At 54.1% G+C, this 23062-nt stretch overlaps 1 protein-coding gene across 1 annotated transcript in view; it reads left to right on the forward strand.

The window, feature by feature from the left end:
• Positions 1-23062, forward strand: part of Dlec1 (DLEC1 cilia and flagella associated protein) — a 45351-nt gene that overhangs the window by 21339 nt on the left and 950 nt on the right. Inside the window, exons 13-34 of the mRNA XM_055601666.1 lie at positions 657-846; positions 1470-1528; positions 1865-2033; positions 2434-2527; positions 2671-2801; positions 2921-3079; positions 4059-4198; positions 10355-10508; positions 11038-11148; positions 12568-12695; positions 13129-13320; positions 14184-14254; positions 14628-14779; positions 15590-15708; positions 16132-16202; positions 18892-19094; positions 19177-19287; positions 19388-19513; positions 19629-19723; positions 19877-19961; positions 20091-20303; positions 22217-22378. Of these exons, the coding sequence (XP_055457641.1) occupies positions 657-846; positions 1470-1528; positions 1865-2033; positions 2434-2527; positions 2671-2801; positions 2921-3079; positions 4059-4198; positions 10355-10508; positions 11038-11148; positions 12568-12695; positions 13129-13320; positions 14184-14254; positions 14628-14779; positions 15590-15708; positions 16132-16202; positions 18892-19094; positions 19177-19287; positions 19388-19513; positions 19629-19723; positions 19877-19961; positions 20091-20303; positions 22217-22378 (2935 nt within the window). The remainder of the gene's footprint in view (positions 1-656; positions 847-1469; positions 1529-1864; positions 2034-2433; positions 2528-2670; positions 2802-2920; positions 3080-4058; positions 4199-10354; positions 10509-11037; positions 11149-12567; positions 12696-13128; positions 13321-14183; positions 14255-14627; positions 14780-15589; positions 15709-16131; positions 16203-18891; positions 19095-19176; positions 19288-19387; positions 19514-19628; positions 19724-19876; positions 19962-20090; positions 20304-22216; positions 22379-23062) is intronic.

A 23062-nucleotide genomic window follows, 5' to 3' on the forward strand; every position in this document is an offset into this window, starting at 1 on the left:
ACCCCAGGCTGGGTGTCCGGGCTCAGCTCCGGGCCAGGTACTTCTGTGGCCAGCCTTTGAACGTCCCATTCATCAGCCTTGACTCCAGTGAGCCCTGGGACACACTTGACATGATAGGAGGGACCAATCTGACATCCCCACTTCATCCCACCACCCCAGCAGCACACCCTCAGGCCTGTCCCTTCTGCTGCTACAGAGCGGGCGCCTTCCCTGCCCATAGCCAGTGGGCACACGCCTCTCTGAGCACAGCTATGATCCCCGGAGGCCATGGCTAGAGGCAGACAGTGAGAGTGGGGTGGGTGTTGAGGCTCTCGTGTGGTAGGGAACACTTCAGAGACATTCCCTGGTATTCGGCCATGCCTGGACTCATCCAGCATAATGGTTGGAGTGTGACAGTCTTGCACTGCCCATGTGCCCCGGCTCTGTGGCGTCAGCCTCCAGCTGCTGTGGTGGCAGTGAGGGAACCTTCACGTGGTCTCCACTCTGGACTCTCCATGGCCCTTACCCAAGCTGCCCTCAGCTCCTCTTTGGGAAAAGCTTGAAGCCCAATGCAGTCACTTTCTGTTTAGGATAGAGCAGGCCAACCAGGGTGGGAGGGCCTCAGGGGTTAAGGCATGGCCCCGGCCACCCCAGCCACTGAGCCATCACCTCCACAGGCATGTGGAGCTGCCCTTCCACTGGCAGATCATGGAGCCCAACCTGCAGCCCCTGATGCCCGGAGAGCCCAGCCCAGACAGCATCAAGTGCTACCCGGACAGGGAGACGGCCTTCTCCATCATTCCTGAGAAGGGCGTGCTCGCAGCCCACTCCGACCAGGAGTTCATCCTGAGCTTTTCTCCCTATGAGGTCATTCCATCGGCTGGGGACTGGGACCATGAGCCTTTCCTGTGTCTGTGTGTGTCTGAGTGCCGTAGGTAGTTCAGGGCAGAGCTGGAACACAGGACTCAGCAACTTGCTTCCTGGTTCTGACCCCCATGTCCCCCACCCCAAGAAAAAGCCTGTGCTTGTGCCCTGTTCCTGGCAATGTTCACAGCTCAGCTACAGGAAAGCACACAAGCACCTCCCCCTTCCCCCGACCCCACAGTCCCTATAGAGGAAGGCAGGGCTCCCGAGCGAGTGCCAGCACGTGGCACAGGTCTCGGCCAGGGCTCTGGTTTTAGAGGGTGTGAGACTGAGTTGTCCGTGGCTGCCTCCGGAGCCATTGTGTGGCTTCTTGCTGTACATGGGAAGGTGTGGTACCATAAACACGCCAAGGGTGCGAACAGAGCTGGTGTCTGACTCCGGGGCTGAGAATTTCTTTGCTGACCAGAAGGTTCTCCCTAAGGTGGAGAGGGGATGCTGGGAAGCAGGGCCCCTGGAACCCTGGCTCAGGAAAGAGGAATCCCTGTCTCCTAGCTCCCCTCTCCCCTCCCCATTAGGCAACCAGGCTGGAGGGCGAGGCTGGTCATCACACTGTGTTTCTCTTTCAGCTCAAGTGTTTCCACAGCGTGCTGCAAATGGTTCTGGAAGCTGTCCCTGAGCCCTTGAGGTGAGCAGGGCCTGAGCCTAGGTGGGGCAGCCTCGCTGGGGGCCCCTGGGTGCTGCTGTGGGAAGGTTTGCATGGGGCCCTGCTCCCTGGGTCTCTAGGGACACACAGTGTCCCAGTCTGGGGGCTGCACTCTGATCCTGCAAGCAGCAGCTCCGTGCGCCAGGCTCCGCCGTCACTCTGCCCTGTCACAGTTGTAGGCATGGCTGCATGGCTGTGGGGTTGGGGGATGGGAGCAGTGGAGCGCTTTTTGTTCACAAGACCAAACAAGCGGGATAGAGGCAGGGCAGTGCTCCTGGGGACGCATCGGCCCCTAGCTCACCGTGGGTTTGTGTTTAGCTCAGGGGTGAAGAACCTGGCGGACTACTCCTACTCGGTGGATGATGTGATCGTCCTGGAAATAGAGGTGAAAGGCAGGGCAGAGCCCTTCCAGGTCCTCCTGGAGCCCTACGCCCTCATCATCCCTGGCGAGAGCTACATTGGCATCACCGTGAAGAAGGAATTTAAGGTAAGGCATCCTCTCAACAGCTCTGGCTGGCAGGCGATGCTGCACGTAGGCAGAAGTTCAGACAGAGCTCAGCATACCTCAACACAGAGCCCCATCCTGTTCGTGAGACCCCGAGCCTACCGGGGTTCACACTCCTGGGCCAGGCCTGTCTGACTGATTAGACCAGCGTTCCAGAACCGTCTGCAGTCAGGGCTGTGGAGCTCATTCCTGGGTGCCTGTACCCCTACAACGTGAAGGCGGGGCACCTCTTGGGAGGGAGGCTTGGGACTTCAGGTGGACAGCAGCTAGCCGAGCTCAGAGGGACCCGTTGGGAGCCAGTGACGCCACCGTCCTTCGGCGGGTCCTGACCTGGCATGGGAGGGCGGCACCCAGGCAGCCTGGAGCGGCACGTGTCTTTCAGATGTGGAACAACAGCAAGTCGCCCATCAGATACATGTGGGGGAAGATCAGCCACTGCCACATCATCGAAGTGGAGCCCTGCACAGGCGTCATAGGTACTGCACCCGTCTGAGGGAGTGGCCTGCCTGGGGAAGGATGCAGGGGGCACCCTGGTGGTCCTGTGGTCAGAGCCAGCCTTGGCCTGGAAGGAGACCGTCCCCACCTCACATCTCTGCCTCCATGTCCTCCTCTCCCCCAGAGCCCAACGAGGTGGGGGACTTTGAGTTAAACCTAACTGGCGGGGTACCTGGGCCAACCAGTCAGGACCTGCAGTGTGAAATCCAAGACTCCATCTGCCCGGTGGTGCTCCACATTGAGGCCGCCTTTAAGGTGCGGGGGTGGGGGGACCGGGCAGCTGGGAATGCCTGGAGAGGTTGGGGGAAGGGAGAGAAGCAGGTCCTGGCCTCTTCAAGGCATGCAGGCCGTGACAAGCCCCTCCGGTGTGTCAGGGCCCCGTCCTGGTCATTGACGTCGCAGCCCTGCAGTTTGGTCTGCTCCTCCTGGGGAAGAAGGCTTCAAGCTCCATCCAGATCCGAAATGTCAGCCAGCTGGTCGCTGTGTGGCATTTGGAGGAGAGCCCAGTCTGCCTGACAGAGAGGCAGGAGGACGTGAGTGGGACCCTGAGGCCTCCCCACGGGACACACTGACCTTCCTTTGGCTCTTGTCTGAACTGGGACTCTTGCTCTGAGGCAGCAGGCTCCAGGGTGGAACTCGTCCTCTGGCCCCAATTTCACAGGCGTTTCCTGTTCCCCCTTTTTGACCACTGGATGCAGAAGAGGGTGGTGTTGGGTTTCTCCAGAAGGAAACAGGCAAAGCAGCCAGGCTGGCCAAAACCATATTTCCTCCGCCTTCGGCTCTCCTGGATGCAGTTTGAATGCTGGCCAGTAGGTGATGGCTGGTGGCTCAACCCTAGGCTCGACCAAGAAAGCTCAATTTCTGGGGATGTGACCTGTTAGTTGCCCTGATTTCCGCCCCCGGCACTGTATACAGCAGGGCCTGGAGGCACAGGCCTGCATTCCCAGCACTCCAAGCCGGAAGGGTCGGAAATTCAACTCTGTCCTCTGATGAGGCTGGGTGGGGTCAATCCAGCCGATGCGGCGCCTCCAGGCACAGGGATACCAGCATAGGTCTGAGGAGGAAATGCTACCTCTCTGCAGCTTCTGCCTCCCCCAATGGAGTGTCCCGACATCCCTGGTGGCTGGCCTCAGCTGGAGCTGTCTGAGGTTGACCTGGGCCTGCCCGGAGCACCCCTCCAGGGCACCCAAGCTCCCCTTCTGTTCTTCTTTGGCCTTCTCAGTCGCCTACACCCACCCCCGGCAGCTTCTTCTGCCTCACGCTTCTTAGATCTGTGCCAGGGACTGGGACACTGTCTCGCACATCCCTTTACCTGAGCACTGAGTTTCCATTCTCTTCTTCCTGATGTTTCCATCCAGCCGCGTTCTCACGCCTGCTTGTCTGCCCCCTCGCTGGCTCCGTGCCTGTGAGATCCAGGGGCAGTTTGGGGTGACCGTGGTCCGGTACAGGCCACCTCCAGCACCTCGCTTCCCCCTGCCTCGCTTCTCACCATGTTTTCTGGATTGGCCGCAGGTGTCCCCCTTCAACATTGAACCTTCCAGCGGCCAGCTTCAGCCTCTGGGGGAGTGCAAGGTGACCATCACCTTGGAGACCTTGCGTTGTCAGAGTCTGCAGACGGTGCTAGAACTGCAGGTGGACAACGGGACCTGCAGGTGTGGAAGGGCTCGGAGCAGGAGGGGGACAGTGAGTGGGCTGTCCCCAGCTCACGTTTGTAGCATGTACAACCATGTGTTTATCTAGAGACAGTTCTGAGTTTAAAAGTACAGAACGGGGGCAGGGGGCAGAGGGATGGCTCAGCATTAAGAGTGCTGCTCCCCCAGGTAAGAAGGGTTTGATCGTTAGCCCCCAGATCAGGTTCTCACAACCGCCTGTAACTCCAGCTCCAGGGTGGCCCACACTGTCTTCTGGCTGCCTTGTGCTGATCCCTAGTAAGAGGAAGCATAAGAATGGGAAACTGGAAACACCCAGGCAATTGAATGGGCACAAAATATCACTGACGTGTAAAAATGTGCAAACTGAGGGACACACTGGAAGCCTGGAAGGAAGAGTCACAATCCCCTTTCTCCCTCTTCTCTTTCCTCCCCTCCCTCTCACTTTTGTGGTGGAAGTTTTCTCATGTATGTAAAGAAAAGCTTTACAAGCCCCGCCCCAAACTCATTGCCTATCTTCACTAATCACCAACTCACTGCAAACCTAACTAATCCATATTTTCTAGCCCTCCTTCCCTCTCCCCAATTCCTCCAAAGCAAACTATTTTGATCCTGCCGTCTCTATCCCTCCCTCCCTCTTTTCTGACTGGTTGTTTGAGCCTGGGAAAAGATTCCTAACAGAGTCCAAAGTCAGGTGGGGAGAAAGGTGGGGGAAGGCGCAGGAGTGGCCCCACATACCAGCTTGACCTGGGCCACTGGGCTCAGCCCTGGAGAACCGGTGCAGAAATTAACATTTGAACAATCCGAAGACAACCTTCACACAGTGCATGAACAGAACACCCCAACAGTTTTTTATGAGTATTTATTTATTGTTTCTTGCTTATTTTGTTTTGTATTTTTATTTTTTGGTTGTGTGTGTGTGAAGCATGCACATCCGTGTCTGTGTGTGCAGAGGTGTGTAGAGGGTGTCTTCCTCCATCACTCTTCGCCTACCGTTTTGAGTCTGTAATCTCACCAGTACAGCAGGCTTTCTCTGAGGACTGGACTGGCTTTGTCCTCACAGCAAATGACATTTAACATCTTTCTGTGCTCATTGGTCATTTGTGAATTTTTTTTACAGAAATGTCTATTCAGATGACCTGTCTGTTTTCAGAAATAGGATTCGCTCCTGAGACTCTTCTCTCCCTAAAGATTTCTCTAGTTCCTTCAGTTGCATAAGCAGTGGTAAGGTGTCTGTGCTCCTGTGAGCTGCCATTGCCTTGCTCCTGTCAGCAACCCTAGCGAAACTGCGTCACTGTCCATTAGGGTCACTACTGCTGTGCGAAACACTGACAAGGAGCAGCTTGGGGAGGGGATTGTTTATTTCACTCACACTTCCACATAACAGTTCCTCATTGAAAGCACTGAAGGTAGGCACTCAAGTGGGACAGAAACCTGGAGGCAGGAGCTGATACAGAGGCCATGGAGGGTGCTGCTTACTGGCCTGCACACATGGCTGGCTCAGCTTGTTTTCTAATAGAACCCAGGACACCAGCCCAGGGATGGCACCATCCACCATGGGTCGGGCCCTACCCATCAATCCCTAAGTAAGAAAATGCCCTACAGGTTTGCCTACAGCCTGATTTTATAGAGACATTTTCTCAATTGAGTTTCCCTCCTCTCAGATGATTCCAGCTTTTGTCAAGTTGACATAGAACTACCCAGCACAGTCACCAACCCTCTCCCCTCCAAAAACCCCAGAAAAAACAAGTAGAAAGGAGAATAGATGGAAAGAGGAAGGTGATTAGTGAGAGGGGGGATAGAAAGTAAACAAGTGAATACATTAAAAATCCTTAAGTATATATCTATGAAAAATGCCATAATAAACCCATTGTTATGAATAATTAATGTATGCTAAAGGACATGAAGAAATAGGATTCTCAGAAGGGCAGTACTGGAGCACATCTTTAATCCTAGTACTTGGGAAGCAGAGGCAGGTAGATCGCTGAGTTTAAGGCCAGCCTGGTCTACAGAGTAAGTTACAGGACAGCCGGGGCTACACAAAGAAACCCTGTCTCAGAAAGGGAGAGAGAGAGAGAAGAAATGGTATTCTTTTGTATTGCTGAGTTGTAAGCAGTCTTTATATCTCCAAGACGCAAGTCTCTAATTAGATACACAACTTACAACTATTTTGTGGCTTTTATTAAAGCACAAAAATAAAGTATTATTAAGGTACAAAAATGTTTGTTAGATCCGACTTACAAATTTCTCCTGTCTGGTGGGCACTCTGAGTTACCCAGGGAGATGCTGCGGGATGTGTCAGGGCCTTTGCTAGCAGCAGGGGCCAGACTGAGGACCTGAACTCCAAACCCCTTTGCAGAAGCCTCTTCATTGTTCCACAAAAGGCACTTCTAGCAAGACAGTTTCCAAATACTGAAATCTCTTCTCTGATCTAGGGGTTGTCTGAAGGGACCACCACCTAAGCAACTCTCAACCATCCAAGACAGGAAAAGCCACGCCATAAACCTCAGATAGCAGTCGCTGACTATCAGCAAAAGGTTACTTCAAAGCCTAGGTGCCATCACTCCAATTCATGCCAGAGACAATGGCTCTTCTAAATTTCCCAATACACCTCAGTGGGGTGACGTGCTGGATGTGTGTGTTAGTCTGGCTGGTGTGTAACGGTGTTCAAGCCTTCCATTTCAACATACATCTTAGTTCTGTTCCCTCCTTCCTCCCCTCCCCTTCCTCCTCTCAGTTACATCCTGACCACAGTTTCCTCTCCCTCCAGTCCTAGCTCCCTCCTTCAACAACTTCCTTCTCCCCGAAATCCCTTCCTCCAAATCCCAGACTTCTTCCATCTCCCTTCAGAAAAGAGCAGGCCTCCTAGAACAGCCACTGAACATGGCAAACAAGTTACAATAAGACCAGGTACAAACCCTCACATCAGGGCTTCGTGAGACAACCCAGCAGAAGGAAAAGGGCCCCAAGGTCAGATGAGAGAGTCAAAGACACCCACTCCACTGTTAGAAGCCCCAAAACAACACCAGCTAAGCAACATGTATGGGTCTGAGCTAAGTCCTTGTTAATACACGCAAGGATTTAGTTCAGGTCCATACAGGCTCCATGGCTGTTGCTTCAGTCTCTGTGAACCCCTATGAGCCCTGCTTAGCTGAGTATGTGGGTGTTGTGGTATAATAAAAAATGAGTGTTGGAGTATATAATGTTTATTATCAGTTCTAAGATTATCACGGTGGGATTATTTAACCTGCTATCACAAATAATAAGACACAGACATCTGTTAGATTTTATAATTGCCTTATTTACCTTGGGCCAGGCAGATATTTCACCTACCCTGGCTCAATATCCTCACTATCCATCTCCTGGCCCCCATCCAATGCCATCAACCTTAATCCTCCCCATCTGTTCTACCTTCCATCCATAGTCCCATGGAACTTGCTTGTATTCTTCATTTGGGCCTTTTCTCACCATTATTGGAGTCCTTCCCTCTAGGCCCATGTGGTTTTTTTTTTGTTTTGTTTTGTTTTTTCTCCACAGTAACCCATTGTGGCATTCTCCTTCTCTCTTCCCTCTGTCTGTCTGCTATTGATCCTCTCATCCCCACAAGCCCAAAAACCTTTCTGCCCTGCCCAGGTATAGGCTGTTTTATCAACCAATCAGGTATGTCTTAGGCAGATTTACAAAACAAGGATAGGTATAACCAGATCTTGAGGACCAGTCATATGCATCAGACCAACCTCCAACATGTGGGCTGTTTTCCTGGTGTCCTTTTGACCTTTCTGGTCCCTTTAATTCTTCTTCTAGAGACCCAGAGCCAAACATTAGGCAGAGTTCTGTTTTGTTTTGTTTTGTTTTGTTTTTTTGTTTTGCTTCTTTGTTTTTGAGACAAACTTTCTATGTGTAGCCTTGGCTGTCCTGGACTCACTTGTAGACCAGGCTGGCCTTGAACTCATAGAGATCCACCTACTTCTGCCTCCCTGAATTAAAGTCTGGCTGAGTTCTGATCTTTTTGGCTTTGGGTTTTGGAGACAAGGTTTCTCTGTGTAACCTTGGCTGTTCTGGACTCACTTTGTAGACCAAACTCACAGAGATTTGCCTGCCTCTGTCTTCCTGAGTGCTGGGATTAAAAGTAAGGGATTGAGATGTCCAACTTTTCTAGTTGAATTGTCCATTTTGTTAAATTCTGCAAACTTCTGTGATATGTAAATGAGGCCCATCAACAAAGATTTAATTATGTTTATGTAAGTCAGATAAAAGAAATGAGTTACAGAGAAAAATAAATCTATTCCATCTTTTATATTTATTTATGGGTTTTCTTTGATAGTATCATGTCAGAGAAACAGAACAATAATATATTTACTAAAATAAAATTTTAGGGTCTGAGTTGATGCTTGCGGTGGAAGCATGGACACCCGAGTCTGGATCCCAGCACCCACATTAGAGGAATATGTTTGTAATCTCATCACTGGGGAGGGAGGGACAGGCAGAGCTCCAGGTCTCACTGGCTCACCAGCTTAGCTGGACCCTGTCCCAACAAATAAGGTAGACAGCAACTCAGAAGGACACCCAACACGGACATTGACCTGTAGCCTACTTGCTCACACACATGCACACTCCTGTGCACACGCACACGAGACTTCATCACAGCCAAACACGGTGCAGGCCTGTAATGCCAGCACTCAGGCAGCTGAAATAGGAATATTATGAATTTAAGCACTGCCCAAGATACATAGCAAGACTCTGTATTATACTGTATGTACTACATAGTGTATGTATAATATATAGTCCACAAACTCTCTGCATTACATGTACATGCATATCTAATTTCTTGGAAGGACTCAATCAGCTCACCTGACTTCAGCTGGTCAGGCAACCCCAGGCTCCTGTTTTTAAGCCTCTCGGATGATGGGCAGACTTGTCTGCACCCTCTAGGATGATCTCCTTTGCTTGCTACACAGCTCACCAAAAATGTTAATCACACACAAAGTGCCTCCAGCCATGTAGACATGCAGAGCACTTGTCCGTCAAGCTCCTGCCTCACGGAGGACAAGGAGTACCACCCAAAACCCACAGACAGGCCAGTTTTCCCGAAGCAGAAGCAGTTGGAGCCAGTCGTGGAGGAAACGCTTAATAGCCCCAACAAATTCTGGAGGCTGAATGAGACTGGGATAAGACTCAGAACTTTAGGGGAGCTGTTACAGTTTACTTTTCTGTTGTTGTGGAAAGAAAAAGCACTGACTAAAAAGCAACTTAGAGAAAGAAAAGATTTATCTGGCTTGCACTTCCAGGTCATAGGGCATCACTGGTGGAAGTCAGGCAGGAACTAGAAGCATGGAGGAACTCGGCTAGCTCCCTCTCAGGTCAGGCTCAGCTCACCTTCTTATACAGTCCAGGACTGCCTGAGTGGGGAGTGGCTGTCCACAGCGGGCTGAGCCCTCCTGCTTCTGTCACAGTCCAGACAACCCCCCACAGACACACCCACAGGTCAATCTGATCTGAACAGTTCTTCCACTGAGACTCCCTTCTCAAGCTGTGTCAAATGGACAGTTTAAGATACCTAGGACAGGAGAGCCTAGCCTCTTGTGGTGAAGACAGAAGAAAAAGTTTTTCCATTTGGTTAGGGACAGGAGGGGGTAAATAGCCATTCTGAAATAAGCGCAGAGTGTTCTCCTTAAAATTTCTCAGACATTTCAACATTGAGTGATTTAAAATTTAAGTATTTTGTTTCTGCATGCTCATCATTAAGCTATAAGAATACGGTTCTTCTGCACGACGGTCTTGTGTTTGCTGCGGCTGTGGCAAACCTGCTTTGGGAAGTTTTGTTTGTTTGTTGTTGCCTTTGGATTTCCTGAAGCAGGGCTTACTGTGTGGCCCCAGCTGGCCTACATGTGTACCAGGCTGGCTGTGAACTCACAGTGATCCACCTGTCTCTGCCTCCTGGGTTCTGGAAATATAAATGTGCAACACTACCCCTAGCTGTTTTGGTGGTTTGGTTTGGTTTGGCTTGGTTTGGCTTTTGTTTATTTATTTATTTGTTTATTTTGTTTTATTATATTAAGATTCCTCAGGGATTTGTGCAAAGGCCTCCTCATGCCATTTTATAAATCAGGATAGTTTTCTTTTTTCTGACCTGGTGCCGTATGGTTTCCTGTGTTCCAGCTATCTCCCTGTGTATGCTGAGGTGCAGCAGCCTTATGTGTACCTACAAAACAGCCACATGGAGTTTAGCAACCTCTACCTGGGCGTGCCCTCAAAGTCAAGCATCGTTCTCATCAACGGCACACTCCTCCCAACCCGGTTCCGCTGGGGCAAGGTGACTGGGCTGAGGGAGCAGAAACTGCAGCTCCTAGCAAAGGAGATGGTGTGGTGCTGCTCCCTGAGTGGCCGCCCCCCAGAAGAGATGTTCAGCCTCCCTCCCAAAGCCTGTTGCTCCACCCACAGTTCACAGCAGAGCTTGGCTCCTTGAGCTCTTCATCTTGCCTGACCTTTCATGACCCCGTCTTTAGGAAATTTTAGTTCTCTGGCGAACACAGCTGGGACCTCCCAGCCAGCATAGCCCACAACTGGTCCACACAGCTGTTCAGAGCCTAGCCATGGCAACATCCCTGCCATTGACAGTGGGGCTTGCTCTGAACACCATGAGAGGAGCCTCAGGCAGCTGCCTTCTGCTCTCCATCACAGTGGGTCGTCCACTTTGTCCAGGCAACTAGTGGTGGGTGGGACAGAAGGCTCTGTGGTTTACCCCTGGAGCTCCCGACCCCACCCATCTGGGTTAGCGCTCTGTGTAGATCCTGGCCCACCTGTAGTCTCACAGGACAATAAACCCACCCTGTGTCTTTCAGCTTCTGGGGGCTCAAGCAGCCTTGTGTGCAGTGACAGTCTTCCCCAGATGCGGCCTCCTGGGCCCCAGTGAAGAACGCCAGCTCAGCTTGGAGTTTACAGCCCACACACCGGTGAGGAAGGCCCTTGAGGAGTTCTGGGTGGATGGGAAAGCACCCTTTGTAGTTGCTGGTACCTCTGCTTCCCAGGGGCCTGCCACACTGCCCATTCCTGCTCTTCACGAGTGGGCACGAGACTCAATGTATTTGCGTTTTGCTCTGGCCCTACTCTCTGAGGCCACAGGCCGGAGACCCACCTCAGAGACCCACTGACTACATAGCTCCACCCTTCTCTAGGCAACTGTGTGGCCTCAGGCAACAGAGCTGTCCAGTTTTCCCAGGACAAAGCCGCTTGCTCAAGGCACTGTTCCAGGTGCTACAGTAGGATCCTAACAGGTGGCTTGCATCTTCCTAGGAGAGGCTCAGCATCTCCCAGAGGGATGCCATCACTGTGGGACCTGGTTGTAGCTGACCGTCTCTTTGTGGATCTTCTGGGAAGAGAAACATCCCTCTTTAAGATGAAGGGTTTCTTGTTTCTTGTTTGTTTTGTTTTTTCTTTTTTCCTTCTTTTTTTTTTTTTTTTTTTTTTGAGACAGGGTTTTTCTGTGTAACTAACAAGTCCTAGCTGTCCTGGAACTCATTCTGTAGACCAGGCTCAACTCACAGAGATCCACCTGCCTCTGCCTTTTGAGTGCTAGGATTAAAGGCGTGTCCCGCCGCCACCTGGCCTTTTTTATATTTTATGTGTGCATGTATCTATGTATGTATGTATTCATTGCCAGTGTACACGCAAGCGTTACACGCCCAGCTCCTCACTCCTTGATGGCATATATGGGCCAATGAGTGTTCTTACACAGCTGAGCCTGGTGCCAGGTGAAGGGCAGATAAGACAAGGCCTGGAGTGGCACAGCTTCCTGCTGCCCATTAGAGAAATGCACTGCTCTCGGGAAGTGATGTTGACGAGTCTCCTGTATCAGTTACTGTATCCATTTGCTTTAACAAGAGTAACCTAATGGAAGAGAGCTCTATTTCCTTGGCTCACAGTTTGAGGGTGCAGAGCATCATGGCGGGGAAGCCAGGGCTGCAAGAGTATGGGGCAAATGGTCATGTCTGCAAACAGGAAGTGGAGAGGGACAAACTCGAGTGCTCAGCTCGCTTCTATATTCAGTCTAGGATGTTCATGCCTGCCAAGGTATGCCCACATTCAGGATGGGCCTTCCCACCTCAGTTTACCCGGTCTCCTTCACAGGCTTGCCAAAACATGTTTCCATGGTGATTTTAAATCCCACTGAGTTGACAATGATGATGAACCATTGTATCTCCCTGTGGATATACACAGATCTGTAGGGTGGACACGAATATCTATGAGCCTCTAAAGGCCTTGTCTGGGCCGGCAGGATGGCTCACTCAGGCCACTGAGGCCCTTCCTTGGAGAAGCTGAGGCCTTCATGCTGAGTTACCTCTGAAGCTGACCTGTGGATCAACTTCTTGTAGGAGAAGCTGACCGATTTGGTTCTCCCTTGCCACGTGTCTGACATGGAGAAGCCGCTGGCCCTGGGCATCTCTGGGAAGCCCCAGGGAATTCAAGTGACCATCACCGTCTCCACAGAGGAGTCTGAGAGGTGAGCCCAGGCTAGGGAAGCCACATGGCAGGCTGGCATTGCTCAGAGGTACTGGTCCCCCTTACTCCCAAGCAAATGTGGAAAGAGGGATGGCAAGTTGTCACAGGCCCTCCTTTCCCTGTGCCCACCCTGTGCAGTGTGTGTCTACACACTGTGGGGTAGGTAGGGGCGGCAGCGGGTTCTCTGCAGGTTTCCCTGTAAGAGGCCCCGAAACTGGAAAGCCTGCTCTTCTGACCCCACCGGGGCAGTTTTCGAGTCTGAGCACTCATCTGGCATCACAGGTTGGTAGGAAGGTTGGATCTTGGGTCTAGCACTCAGTGAGGAGAGAACCAAGAATTAAGTTGGGTTTCAGGGCTCCCCCCACCCCACCCAGAGTGGGCCTATGAGCGGGAAGAAGAGCGGCAGGTAACACAGTGCCCATGGCATGGCCCAGTGTCGCCAGCACCATGCAGTGGCCAGGCACCCCGGAGGAGCTCCGCCTGGACTTTGGCTCGAAGGCCCCACTGAGGACCCGAGTGACTCGCCAGCTTATCCTGACAAACTGCTCCCCAATACAGACCCCTTTCACCCTCAAATTTGTGTACTTTGGAAGCTCTCCAAACAGCCTGGACAAAAAGATCAGTCTGTAAGTTGCAGTCACTCCCTGGGGGCATTCCCTGGGCACAGGTGTCAGCTCACTGGACGTTGTGTTTCTTGGAGGGCTGGAGGCTGAATGTTGTGGGAGGGAGGCTGCACTTCACAGAGAGATGCATGGAGGAGATGGCTCTTACGGCTCACCTTGAAGATCCCAGGCTGGCCTGTGGGAGAGCCCAGGCTTTTGACTCCTCCTCAGCTTGGCCTTGGATGTGGATGTGTGAGACCAGGCAGGGAAGATGGGTAGATGAGCAAGATGCTACTATAGTCAGGGGAAGGGTGAGGGCGTGGCAATATGGATTGCGATGGATGCTGTATCACTGGTGTGGGCTATAGGATGGATCATGGGTCCTGGCTGATAGGAACAGTGAGATGGGGAAGAGTGGTGTGAACCATTAGTTTCCTGCTCTATCTCGTCAGTGCATCCTGATGCTGGACAGGGAGCAGCCTGGGAGAATGGAGCCTGTGGCAAAGGGCACCCAAGATATGGGGGTCCAGAGCTAGGGTTTGCCTCTGGGATAACAGGATCTCTGGCCCAGAGCTCATTCTGTGTATTTCTTAGGAGCAATTCTTGTTACTTTAGGGAGTAGCCTACACCTATGGTTGCTTTAGATGGTAGAGGTCCAGTGGGAACAGAAACATAAACACAGGTAAAGAGGTAGAGAGGGGTCCTGATCAGCTTCCCTTGGGCAGAGCAGGCAGGGTTACCTTCCCATGCTGGACACCTGTACAGCCATGCCAAGCACCTCTCCAGCTGTGCTGAGCATCAGTCTGGCTGTTTTTGCCTTGGGCTTTGGCTCAGGGTGTAGGAAGGACTGAGTGCTTCAATACTTACTATCTTCTATCTCTGTGAAGCCCTGACATGCCCCCTGCCCTGCTAAAGACAGCGCACATCCAAGAGCACTTGGCCAAGAAAGAACAGCTCGGTAAGAGCCACCAACACGCAAAGTATTGGGCCCAAGCCAGGGCCAGAGTTGGGTTTGGCATGACCTTCTGTGAGAATTCGGGCCAGCACCTGCCAGGGAGGGAAGTCCCTCTCAGTGTGTCCCTCAGTGAAATCCCCAAGCGTTCCTCCTGCTACGTCCTGAGTTGTATATAGGACATGATTTTGGCTTGGACTGGTGGCAGCTTGACCTCGTAGGAGGTACAAGATGGCCAAGCAGGGCCAGCCAGAGCAGGCTGCTTGACTGGGCAGAGGCTGTGCAGGGGCTCTGCCAGGGCCACACTTTGCCTAACTCCTGAAGCTTTAGCCCTCACACTCGGCCCAGGGCCCTGACCCTCCACGTTCTGTTTGCCCAGACTTTGTGGAGAACATGTTATCTCACAAGAAAGGAGCTGCTTTCTTCGCCCACATCTCCCAGGGCAGGCTGGGAGCCTACCAGCAGCTGAGAATTGACATCACGGCCTGTGCCAACATGTGGGGCGAGTACTGGGATGAACTCCTTTGCACGGTAAGGATGTGCAGGCAGGCACACAGTTGCTAGCCTCCCTTCTGCCAGCTGCGGCCCCCAGCCTCTCCAAATACAGCTGCTGCCAGGTACTGCTCGCTCACATTCGCCACGGCTTCTGCGGCCAAGGCAGAGACGCTTCAGACAGGAGAGTCCCTCTGTGTAGCAGAACCTTCTGCATCTCCACAATGCAGTCTGGGAAGAACAGTACAGGGCAGGCTGGAAAGAACAGCTCCCTGGCAGCACCCCCTTACCTGGCCCTCTGCACTGTGTCATTTGCTAGGCAGTCTGTTCACACACGCATGCACTTTCTCATGCATATGCTCACATGACCTTCTTTAAATTTTTTTAAGATTTATTTACTTATTATTTATACAGTATTCTGCCTGCACCCCTGAGGAGGGCACCAGATCTCACTGTAGATGGTTGTGAGCCACCATGTGGTTGCTGGGAATTGAACTCAGGACCTCTGGAAGAACAGCCAGTGCTCTTAGCCACCGAGCCATCTCCCCAGCCACTGCCACACAACCTTAACAAAGTGAAAGATACAAAAATCTGAACGAAGGGGCCATAAGAGACCAGAGGTCCTGACGCTAGTGGATCAGTAGCAGGCTATGAGGGGAAGGAAGGGTGGGCAGGAGCTAGGAGTGAAGTAGCCCAGGTTAAGGATGTCTAGCTTGGGGACTGGGTAGTGGGTGAGGCTGCGTTCAGCAGGACCCGAGTTCTGGGGACTGCGGTCTGGCTGGACATTGGAAAGCTTTGCCCCAAAGAAATGCGGTGGCTCTTGCTGACAGAGAGCTCGTGTGTTGGCAGGTGGGAGACCAGCCAGTAACTGTCATCCCCGTGTATATGGCTGTGGTGGGCTGCCCCATCAGCTCCCTGAGGAATACGTGCTACAGTGTGGCCCCATTCCGGGAGGAGCCCATCATCAGGTAGCTGGCCTCAGCCCTGGTCTCTGAACCCTCTTGCTGCCAGGCTGGGTTGTCTGTGCTGGCACCTGGTTCTCTAGCTGGCCTACGACCACCTGAGCCAACAGGAGGTGGTAGGGCAGGGCCATCTTGGAGAGGAGAAGCCTCAGGGACACGGCTGACATCTGTGGGTCTCTGTGCTTTGTGGCGGGTGGGTGGGCAGAGAGCAATCGGAGGCAGTACCGGAACCTAGGGCTGACACAGATAAGCTAGGACCCAACCGAAGACCTTAACACTCTGTAGCCCCGGGTCTGGGCGATGCAGGGACAAGGACAGATAGCTGACGCCTCTCTGGCCTGAGATCCACCCAGGGCTCCTGCCCCCTCCCTGCCCCCACGGATGCACACTGTTAGGAGTGTGCTGGCTCAGGCTGCCCTCTCCCTCCAGGTTCGGGACCCAGCTCTCCGGAGGAGACACGGTCACCAGAACTCTTCGTCTGTTCAACTCCAGTCACTGTGGTGAGTTGCTCAGGTGTCTGTCAGGGAAAGAAGATGGCCTCGAGGGAACAGAACCCAGGAAGTCAAGGTGGCCTGTGGCTCCTGAGACACACCAGAGGTCCAAAGCAGAGAGAGGGGTGACTGCCCCAGGGTGAAGGCAGGCACGTCCCTCCCCAAGGATGGCTCATCCTTATTTAACTTTGTGTCACCGGGATCCCTGTACCCGGGGACAGACATGCCCAGGGCAGTTTTCTCATCCCTTCAGCCAGCAGTATTTGTGCTACACATCAGGTAACTCCTGGGTGGGCTGGCAATACTGAGAGAACCGGGCAAAGGGCTTCCTGCCCCCGGGGCCTCCGTCCCGATGGCAGTGTGGCCGGGTGCTGGGGCCTTTGAGGAGTGCCTCTACTTCCTCGTGGGGGCACTTGGGCTGCATCTGGGGAAAGCCAGACAGGTGGCGGACGTATGGTGACTTAAGGAGGGTTTATAGACAACTCAGGAGCTGGAGACTGAAACTCGCCGGGCCGTTCTAAGGGAGGCATGGCCGCAGGCAAGAAGCTGGGCTCCGGGGATCTGCTCCTTGTGGGGTCCACACAGTTCTGAGACTGTATCCCTGTCTTCACTGTTGCCGAGTCCTGAAGTCAGGCCCTCCTCGAATTTACGACAGTTTTGCATTGTTATTTCCAGCTGCTCCGTTAGATGCACTTGAGCGTGTCTTCTCTCATAGCCCTCCTTGGCTCTTCCTCGCTGGCTCCTTTAGTTCAGCGCTGTCATTCTTAGGACTCCAGTGTGAGCATTGCAGCTGCCTCGCCAACACTTCAATGGGATTTTCGTTTGTTTCTAAGTTTTAAAGTTACATTTATTTATTGAGGAAGGGTCACATGTGACAGGAGGAGCATGGAGGGCAGAGGGTGAGTGCTTTTGGTAAACAGTGGGAGGCTAAGCCTTTGAAAATCCCAAGATGACCTTGTCTGTGGGATCTTGCGGTTGGCTCTGCAGTTGTACGGAGTCGGCTGAGGGTGTTACTCATGCCAGGCCAGCACTCTGCCCATGCCACCTCTGCAGCCATTCTCTCGCTCTTCACTAGAGATATGGCCTCACCTAGTTGCCAAAGCCACTATCACTCAGGGCAGACTTGAACTTGAGGTCCTCCTGTCTCATCTTCCCAAGTAGCCGGGATCCCAGGCCCCGCTCATGAGCCTAGCTATTCTCTGAGTTTTCTCCTTGGCTTCCGTTTTCCCTAGCGGTTTTCTTCTTCACCACTCAGAATCCTGCTCATTGCTCCAGGGTATGGAGGTCATTGATGACCCTGGTAAGAAGCAGACATCAGATAATAGATAGGAGAGACAGATCAAGAGACTTGGGTGTGTCCCAAGGCATTGCCCAGTGCCAGAACCAGTGCCAGGGCCGGTGCTAGGGCCAGCACCTGACATTGTAGATCCAGAAACTCCATGCTAATTGAGACATTCGGAGGGGACTGGATGGTTGGTCGCGCATCCTGTTGTGGCATAGTTGAGGAGGTGGTACGGCTGAGGGAAGCTTTTGCATGGTGGGGGAAGTCTGAACTAGCTGCCCTGCTGTGCCTCATGAGTAGAAGAAGAGGGGCACAAAGGGAGGGAGGGTGTTGCTCTGAAGATGCCCACGAAGGTCAGCCTGGCTGGGGAGGAAATGAAAGCAGACGGGGCTGATGGATGGTGTGGAGAAAGTGGAAACTGTGGGGCTTGGAGGACCAATCTGTCAGAGACAAACCAAGACAGGAAGCCCTGGGGAGCAAGGAGGTCCTAGGTTCTGGGATTTGAAGAATCCCAGAGCTTCAAATGACTGTGCTGGGCCTGTGAAGAACTACTCGTGTTCTTGTATGTGCATGTTTGTGTGTATGAGTGCATGTGTGTTCAGGCATGCTCACATGAGTGTGGCCATATGTGTAGAAGCCAGAAGATGGCGTTAGGTGTTGCTCCTCGGATACCCTCCACTTTGCTTGTTGAAATGGAGCCTGTCGGTGACCCAGGACTCACCAGGTAGCCTAGCGTGGCTGGTCAGCAACCCCCAGGGCTCAGCCTGTCTCTGCCTCCTCAGAACTTAGTACACAAGCGTGTCCTGCCACACCCATCTCTTCGTGTGGTGCTATGGTTCAAACTCAGGTCCTCATGTGCACACGTCCTAGCTGGCTTTCTGTTGCTGTGACAAAGTACCGTGGAAAGAAGAATTAATTTGGGGAAGAAAGGGTTATAATGGGAAGGCAGGACAGGAACTTGAGGCAGGAACCTGGAGGCAGGAACCGAAGCAGAGACTGTGGAGGGATGCTGCTCTCCTGCTTGCTCCTCTTGGCTTATTCAGCATGCGCTCTTACACAACCCAAGACCACCTGCCCAGGGGTGACCTTGCCTGTAGTGGGGTAAGAGCTTCCACATCAATCATCAATCAAGAAAACGCCCCGTAGACACGCCCACAGGCCAGACTGATGGAGGTGATTTCTCAGCTGAGGTCCATTCCTCCCAAGCAACCCTAGTTTGGAACAGATTGGCAAAAAGTAACCAGCTGTGTAGCAAGCCCTTGAGCAACTGAGGCATCTTCCCTTCCCTAAGACCTTCTCTCCAAAACCGTGGCACCATAAAAAACAGCGAGGTCCCCTCCACCATGAATGTGGAAGAATAAGGAGGTGGAGGCCAGAAGGAGACCACCCACTCCCCCCAACACGTGACTGTTGCAGACATCCGCATAGACTGGAAGACCTTTGTCCCAGAAGATAAGGAGGACCGGCTGCTGGAGCTGCTTGTGTTCTACGGGCCGCCCTTCCCGCTGCGGGATCAGGCCGGGAATGAGCTCCTTTACCCCGATATCCCGGAGGCCAGCTCACCAGGGTCCCCAAGCCTCTCCAACGTGTCAGTGTCTAGCCTTGCTGTCGCCTCATCGGTGAGCCAGGGGTACAGGGCGTGGTGAGACGTGGCCCAGGTCGGCTGAGCCCATGGGAGCTGCAGGGTCTTCTTGGCAACAGGGCAGCTGCAGTGGTGGTACCAGGGCTGAAGAGCACATCATCTCAGTGGTGCTGCAGGACCATGACGGAGTATCTGCCGAACACATGTACCATGTCAGCCCCAGGCAGGTGGTGAGTGTGTGTGTGGGGGGGAGGGTGGTAAGCGCTCTCCTGGGGAGCTGCCCTGGGCTGCCGGTGCTTGGGGCAGAGCTGAGTCCGCTGTCTCCACCAGGTCATCCCGGCTGGAGGCAACAGCACCTTCTGCATCTCATTCACGCCCGTGGTGCTCGGCCTCGGGGTCTTGCACAAGGTGGCATGTACCGGCTATGCCTTGGGCTACATGAGCTTGGACAAGGAGGTGAGCTTTACCACCTTGGGTGAGGGCGCCATGGCCGTCCTCCTGTCCCCCAGGGCTCCCCACTGCCTGCTCAGCTCAGGGACCACAGTGACCTCTGATGGACTGGGCTCTGCAGACAGACAGAGAGATTCCAGGCCGGATGCGCCGCCTTCAGGACTACGACGTTGGTCCCCTGAGGCTGGAGTTGAACAGCTACGTGAGACATGCACAGTGAGTCAGCTGCGCCTCTCACCCCTGCTCCCCAACCCGGTCCCCTTGGTGGAGCTCTCTGAGAAGGGAGAAGGAGTCAGCCAGGGGCAGGGACAGGGCTCCAGGGGCCTGAGACCCTGGTGGCCTGCCGGAGCAGTGCCTGTCCCTGGGCAGGCTGGACGTCGAGCTGGGCAGCAGTGGCTACTTGGAATTCCAGTGCCAGGCCAGTGACCTCATCCCGAAGGATCCCTGCTATGGGGTGAGTATGCTGTCACCCTGACCAGTCAAAGGACTCGGACCTCCCACGAGCCCATGGGCCCTTCCGGGGCACAGCAGGAAGAGACGTGCCAAGCAAGCCAGCCTCTGCCCGCCCCCACTGTGGCCCCAGGTGCTGAGTGACCGGCTAACCACCCGCCATCTGAAACTGATCAACAGCAGGGAGATCCTGCACGACTTCCGAATCCTGGTCCCCAGGCCCTTCTTTGTTTCTCCCGTCGGGGCCCAGCAGCAGCAGCAGCAGCAGCAGCAGCAGCAGGAGGAGGAGGATGAGATCGCCGCCAGCGGCCAGCACCTGATGCTCCGCCCACAGGAGAACACGCTGGTCAGTGAGGTGGTGGGCCATCTCCCTGCCCGCCTCAACGGGCAACACCGCCCCACACCTGCAGCCACAGGCTGCACGTCCCCAGAGATGTCCCTTTCTACACACATAGTCCTGCTGCCCTGGGCATGGATGGGCCTGCTGCAATAGTCACGTGCCTCCCACAAACACATCCAGGCTCTCCAGCGTGTGTCCCATCATCTCCACCACTGACGGCCTGGTGGAGGCCGGTGCATGCCGGTGAGCACCTCTGATTCACACCACGTCCCCTCCCTTCTCATGTGACCTTTGGCTCAAGGTGTAATGCCCTGGCTTGGGCCCACCCACAGCTGGCTGACCATGAACATCATGCAGAGCACAGAGTCTGCAGGAGCCTGGATTTTTAGAGGCGGGTTGACCTGGGGAGGCCAGGGCCATGACTGTCTGCCTCCTTTGGTTTGAGGTACCTGAAATGGGGGTGGGACCCAGGCTCCGTAGAAACAGGGTACATGCACAGCCCTCTGAATGGTGGCTCTGTGGGTGAGCACAGTCTTGTCCAGGATGGACGGCAAAACTGAAGCCCTCCCTCTCCTGCCTCCGCTCCTGCCTTGCAAGACCCTCCCTCTCCCCTCCTTGCAGTCCTTCACCCCTCCTGTCGACGGTCTGGAGTCGCAGCTGGGTGCCCGCCTTATGCTGCACTTCTTGGGCAACCTCATCCACCTTCTCCACCATCTCACTGAGCAGCCGCACGCTGGCAGATGTCTTTCACTGTGCAGTGAGGGCCAGCCCTGTGTTGTCTGGGGCGACCTCCCAGGCCTTGCTTGTGGTGGCCGGGTAGCCAGAGCTGTGGAAGATGACAGAGCGCTCTCTTGACCACCCTGCTTAGGTTCCCCACTAAGAGAGCTAAGGGGAAGGGAGGGTCCTTCCTCTAGAGCTCCCCAGGAGAGGCCCAGATGCTCCCAGAGTGTGTGTGTGGGGAAATGAACATCACACAATGGCCTTGTGCCTTCCTCTGTGGTCACAGACAGATGGTACCTGGGCGTCCTGACCTGAACTCTTAGTTCTGGAGCCAAACGCACCCTGTAAACCTGAATTCACCACCGCCACGTCCTGTCCCACGTGGTCCCTTCTCTACGGAGTAGCGTTTTTATCACTGCAACCACTCCAACCAGCCAGAGCTCTGAACTCCTGATAACTGAGCAGGCCCCAAGGGTGACCTCTGACCTGTCAGCTCTGGCCCTGTTCCTCATCTTGGCCCTAGACAATGGCTTCCAACCCGGGAACACCAGCCATTAGAATGTTTCCAGCGAGTAAAGCTCCCAGACACCCCCTTCAGGCCTCCTAGCCACGTGAAAGTCGGGACTCAGGTGTAGCAAACACCTCAGTGACTTTGATGAACTGCCACAGAGCTGTCTTGAGGGCCAGGAGCCCAAGCCCCACTCTGTTTAGGTCTCCTGCCCGCTGTTCTCAGCTCACTCGTGCTTCCACAGCCCAAGTGCCCATGGTGGCTAGAGGCACTGTGGGAGGAAAAGCTGCCTTGGATGGATGTCCCATTTCAGACCCTAACAAGCCCCTCGCGTCCCCAGGATAAAAACAGTTTTTCCTTGGCCCATACACACAGCCTCAGCTCAGCTCAGCTCAGCTCCAGGGCACTTTCCTTACTTTGTGTGCCCCCCCCCCCAGAAGACTCCTGGGGACAAGGAAGGCTGACTTCTGCATGCTGGCCAGGGGCTCTGCACACTGCAGGCAAACGCTCCACACAGAGGCACCTGAGCTGTGTGCTGGGCAGCTGGGCCACTCTGAGCTCCACAAGCTGCTTGAGCTATGGGCTGACTGGCCTGGCTGTGGGGATGGAGGAGGGGCAGTAGAGGACTCCAGATGAAACAGGTCCCCTGCCTTCAGCAACCTAGAGTGACGACATGTCCGCATGCGCTCAGGTGGCCGTGTCCTTCTCGCTGTCCCTGGAACTGCTGTCCTACCAGAAGCTCCCGGACGACCAGATGCTGCCCGGAGTGGACATCGAGCAGAATGATATCGGAGAGAAAACGATGGTGTTCACGCAGAACCTGCTCCTGGGCTTCAGCAACCAGACCATTCAGGCATGCTCTAGGATGCCCCCTGCCACTTCCAACCCCAGGGAGGAAGGCAGCACCCTGCCCCAAGGGTGAGGGGCTGGAGGGGGAAACCCTGGCAGCTCCCTGGAAGAGGTGGCAGGTGAGGCCTGCCTCCTGCCTAATCAAAGGAAAATGGAAATGACACGGAGAGACCTAGGGTGTGACCTCACTGGTGGGGACAGTGAGCACCTGAGGAAGCTGTGAGGGCCACGACTTGGCTCCTATGGGGCTTTGAGAGCTAGACTGAGGGCCACTGAGCAGGCCACACACAGGTCAGGGTGGAGCTGAGGGAGTCAGAGGGCCTAGCTGTGGGTGCAGGTGAGGGGCTGAAGGATAAACCCTGTGAGATGCCAGAGACCAGAATCTGAGCAGAGTGGAGGAGCCCTGCATGGGGTGGCAGCTAGGGCCAAAGGGAAGGTGACCGTGCGGTGACTGGGTGATCCATGGACTTCTGAGGAACTGCTTGGCTCAGAATCTAATAACTTGAAGGGTCGCCTCAGAGCCCCTGGGAGGAAGGAGGCAAGGACAGTGAGGGAGGTCAGATGGCAGACTGGCCCACTGACCGGGAGCAGGGCACAGAGCTCCAGGGGAGGGAGGCAGACAGAGGAGCTGAGGGTGTCCTGGCCCTGAGGAGTCCACCTGGCCTATTGGCTTTAGAGGCCATGCCAA

Source organism: Psammomys obesus, unplaced genomic scaffold (genome assembly GCF_907164565.1).
Source record: "Psammomys obesus unplaced genomic scaffold, mPsaObe1.curated_primary_1811, whole genome shotgun sequence".
Taxonomy (NCBI): domain Eukaryota; kingdom Metazoa; phylum Chordata; class Mammalia; order Rodentia; family Muridae; genus Psammomys; species Psammomys obesus.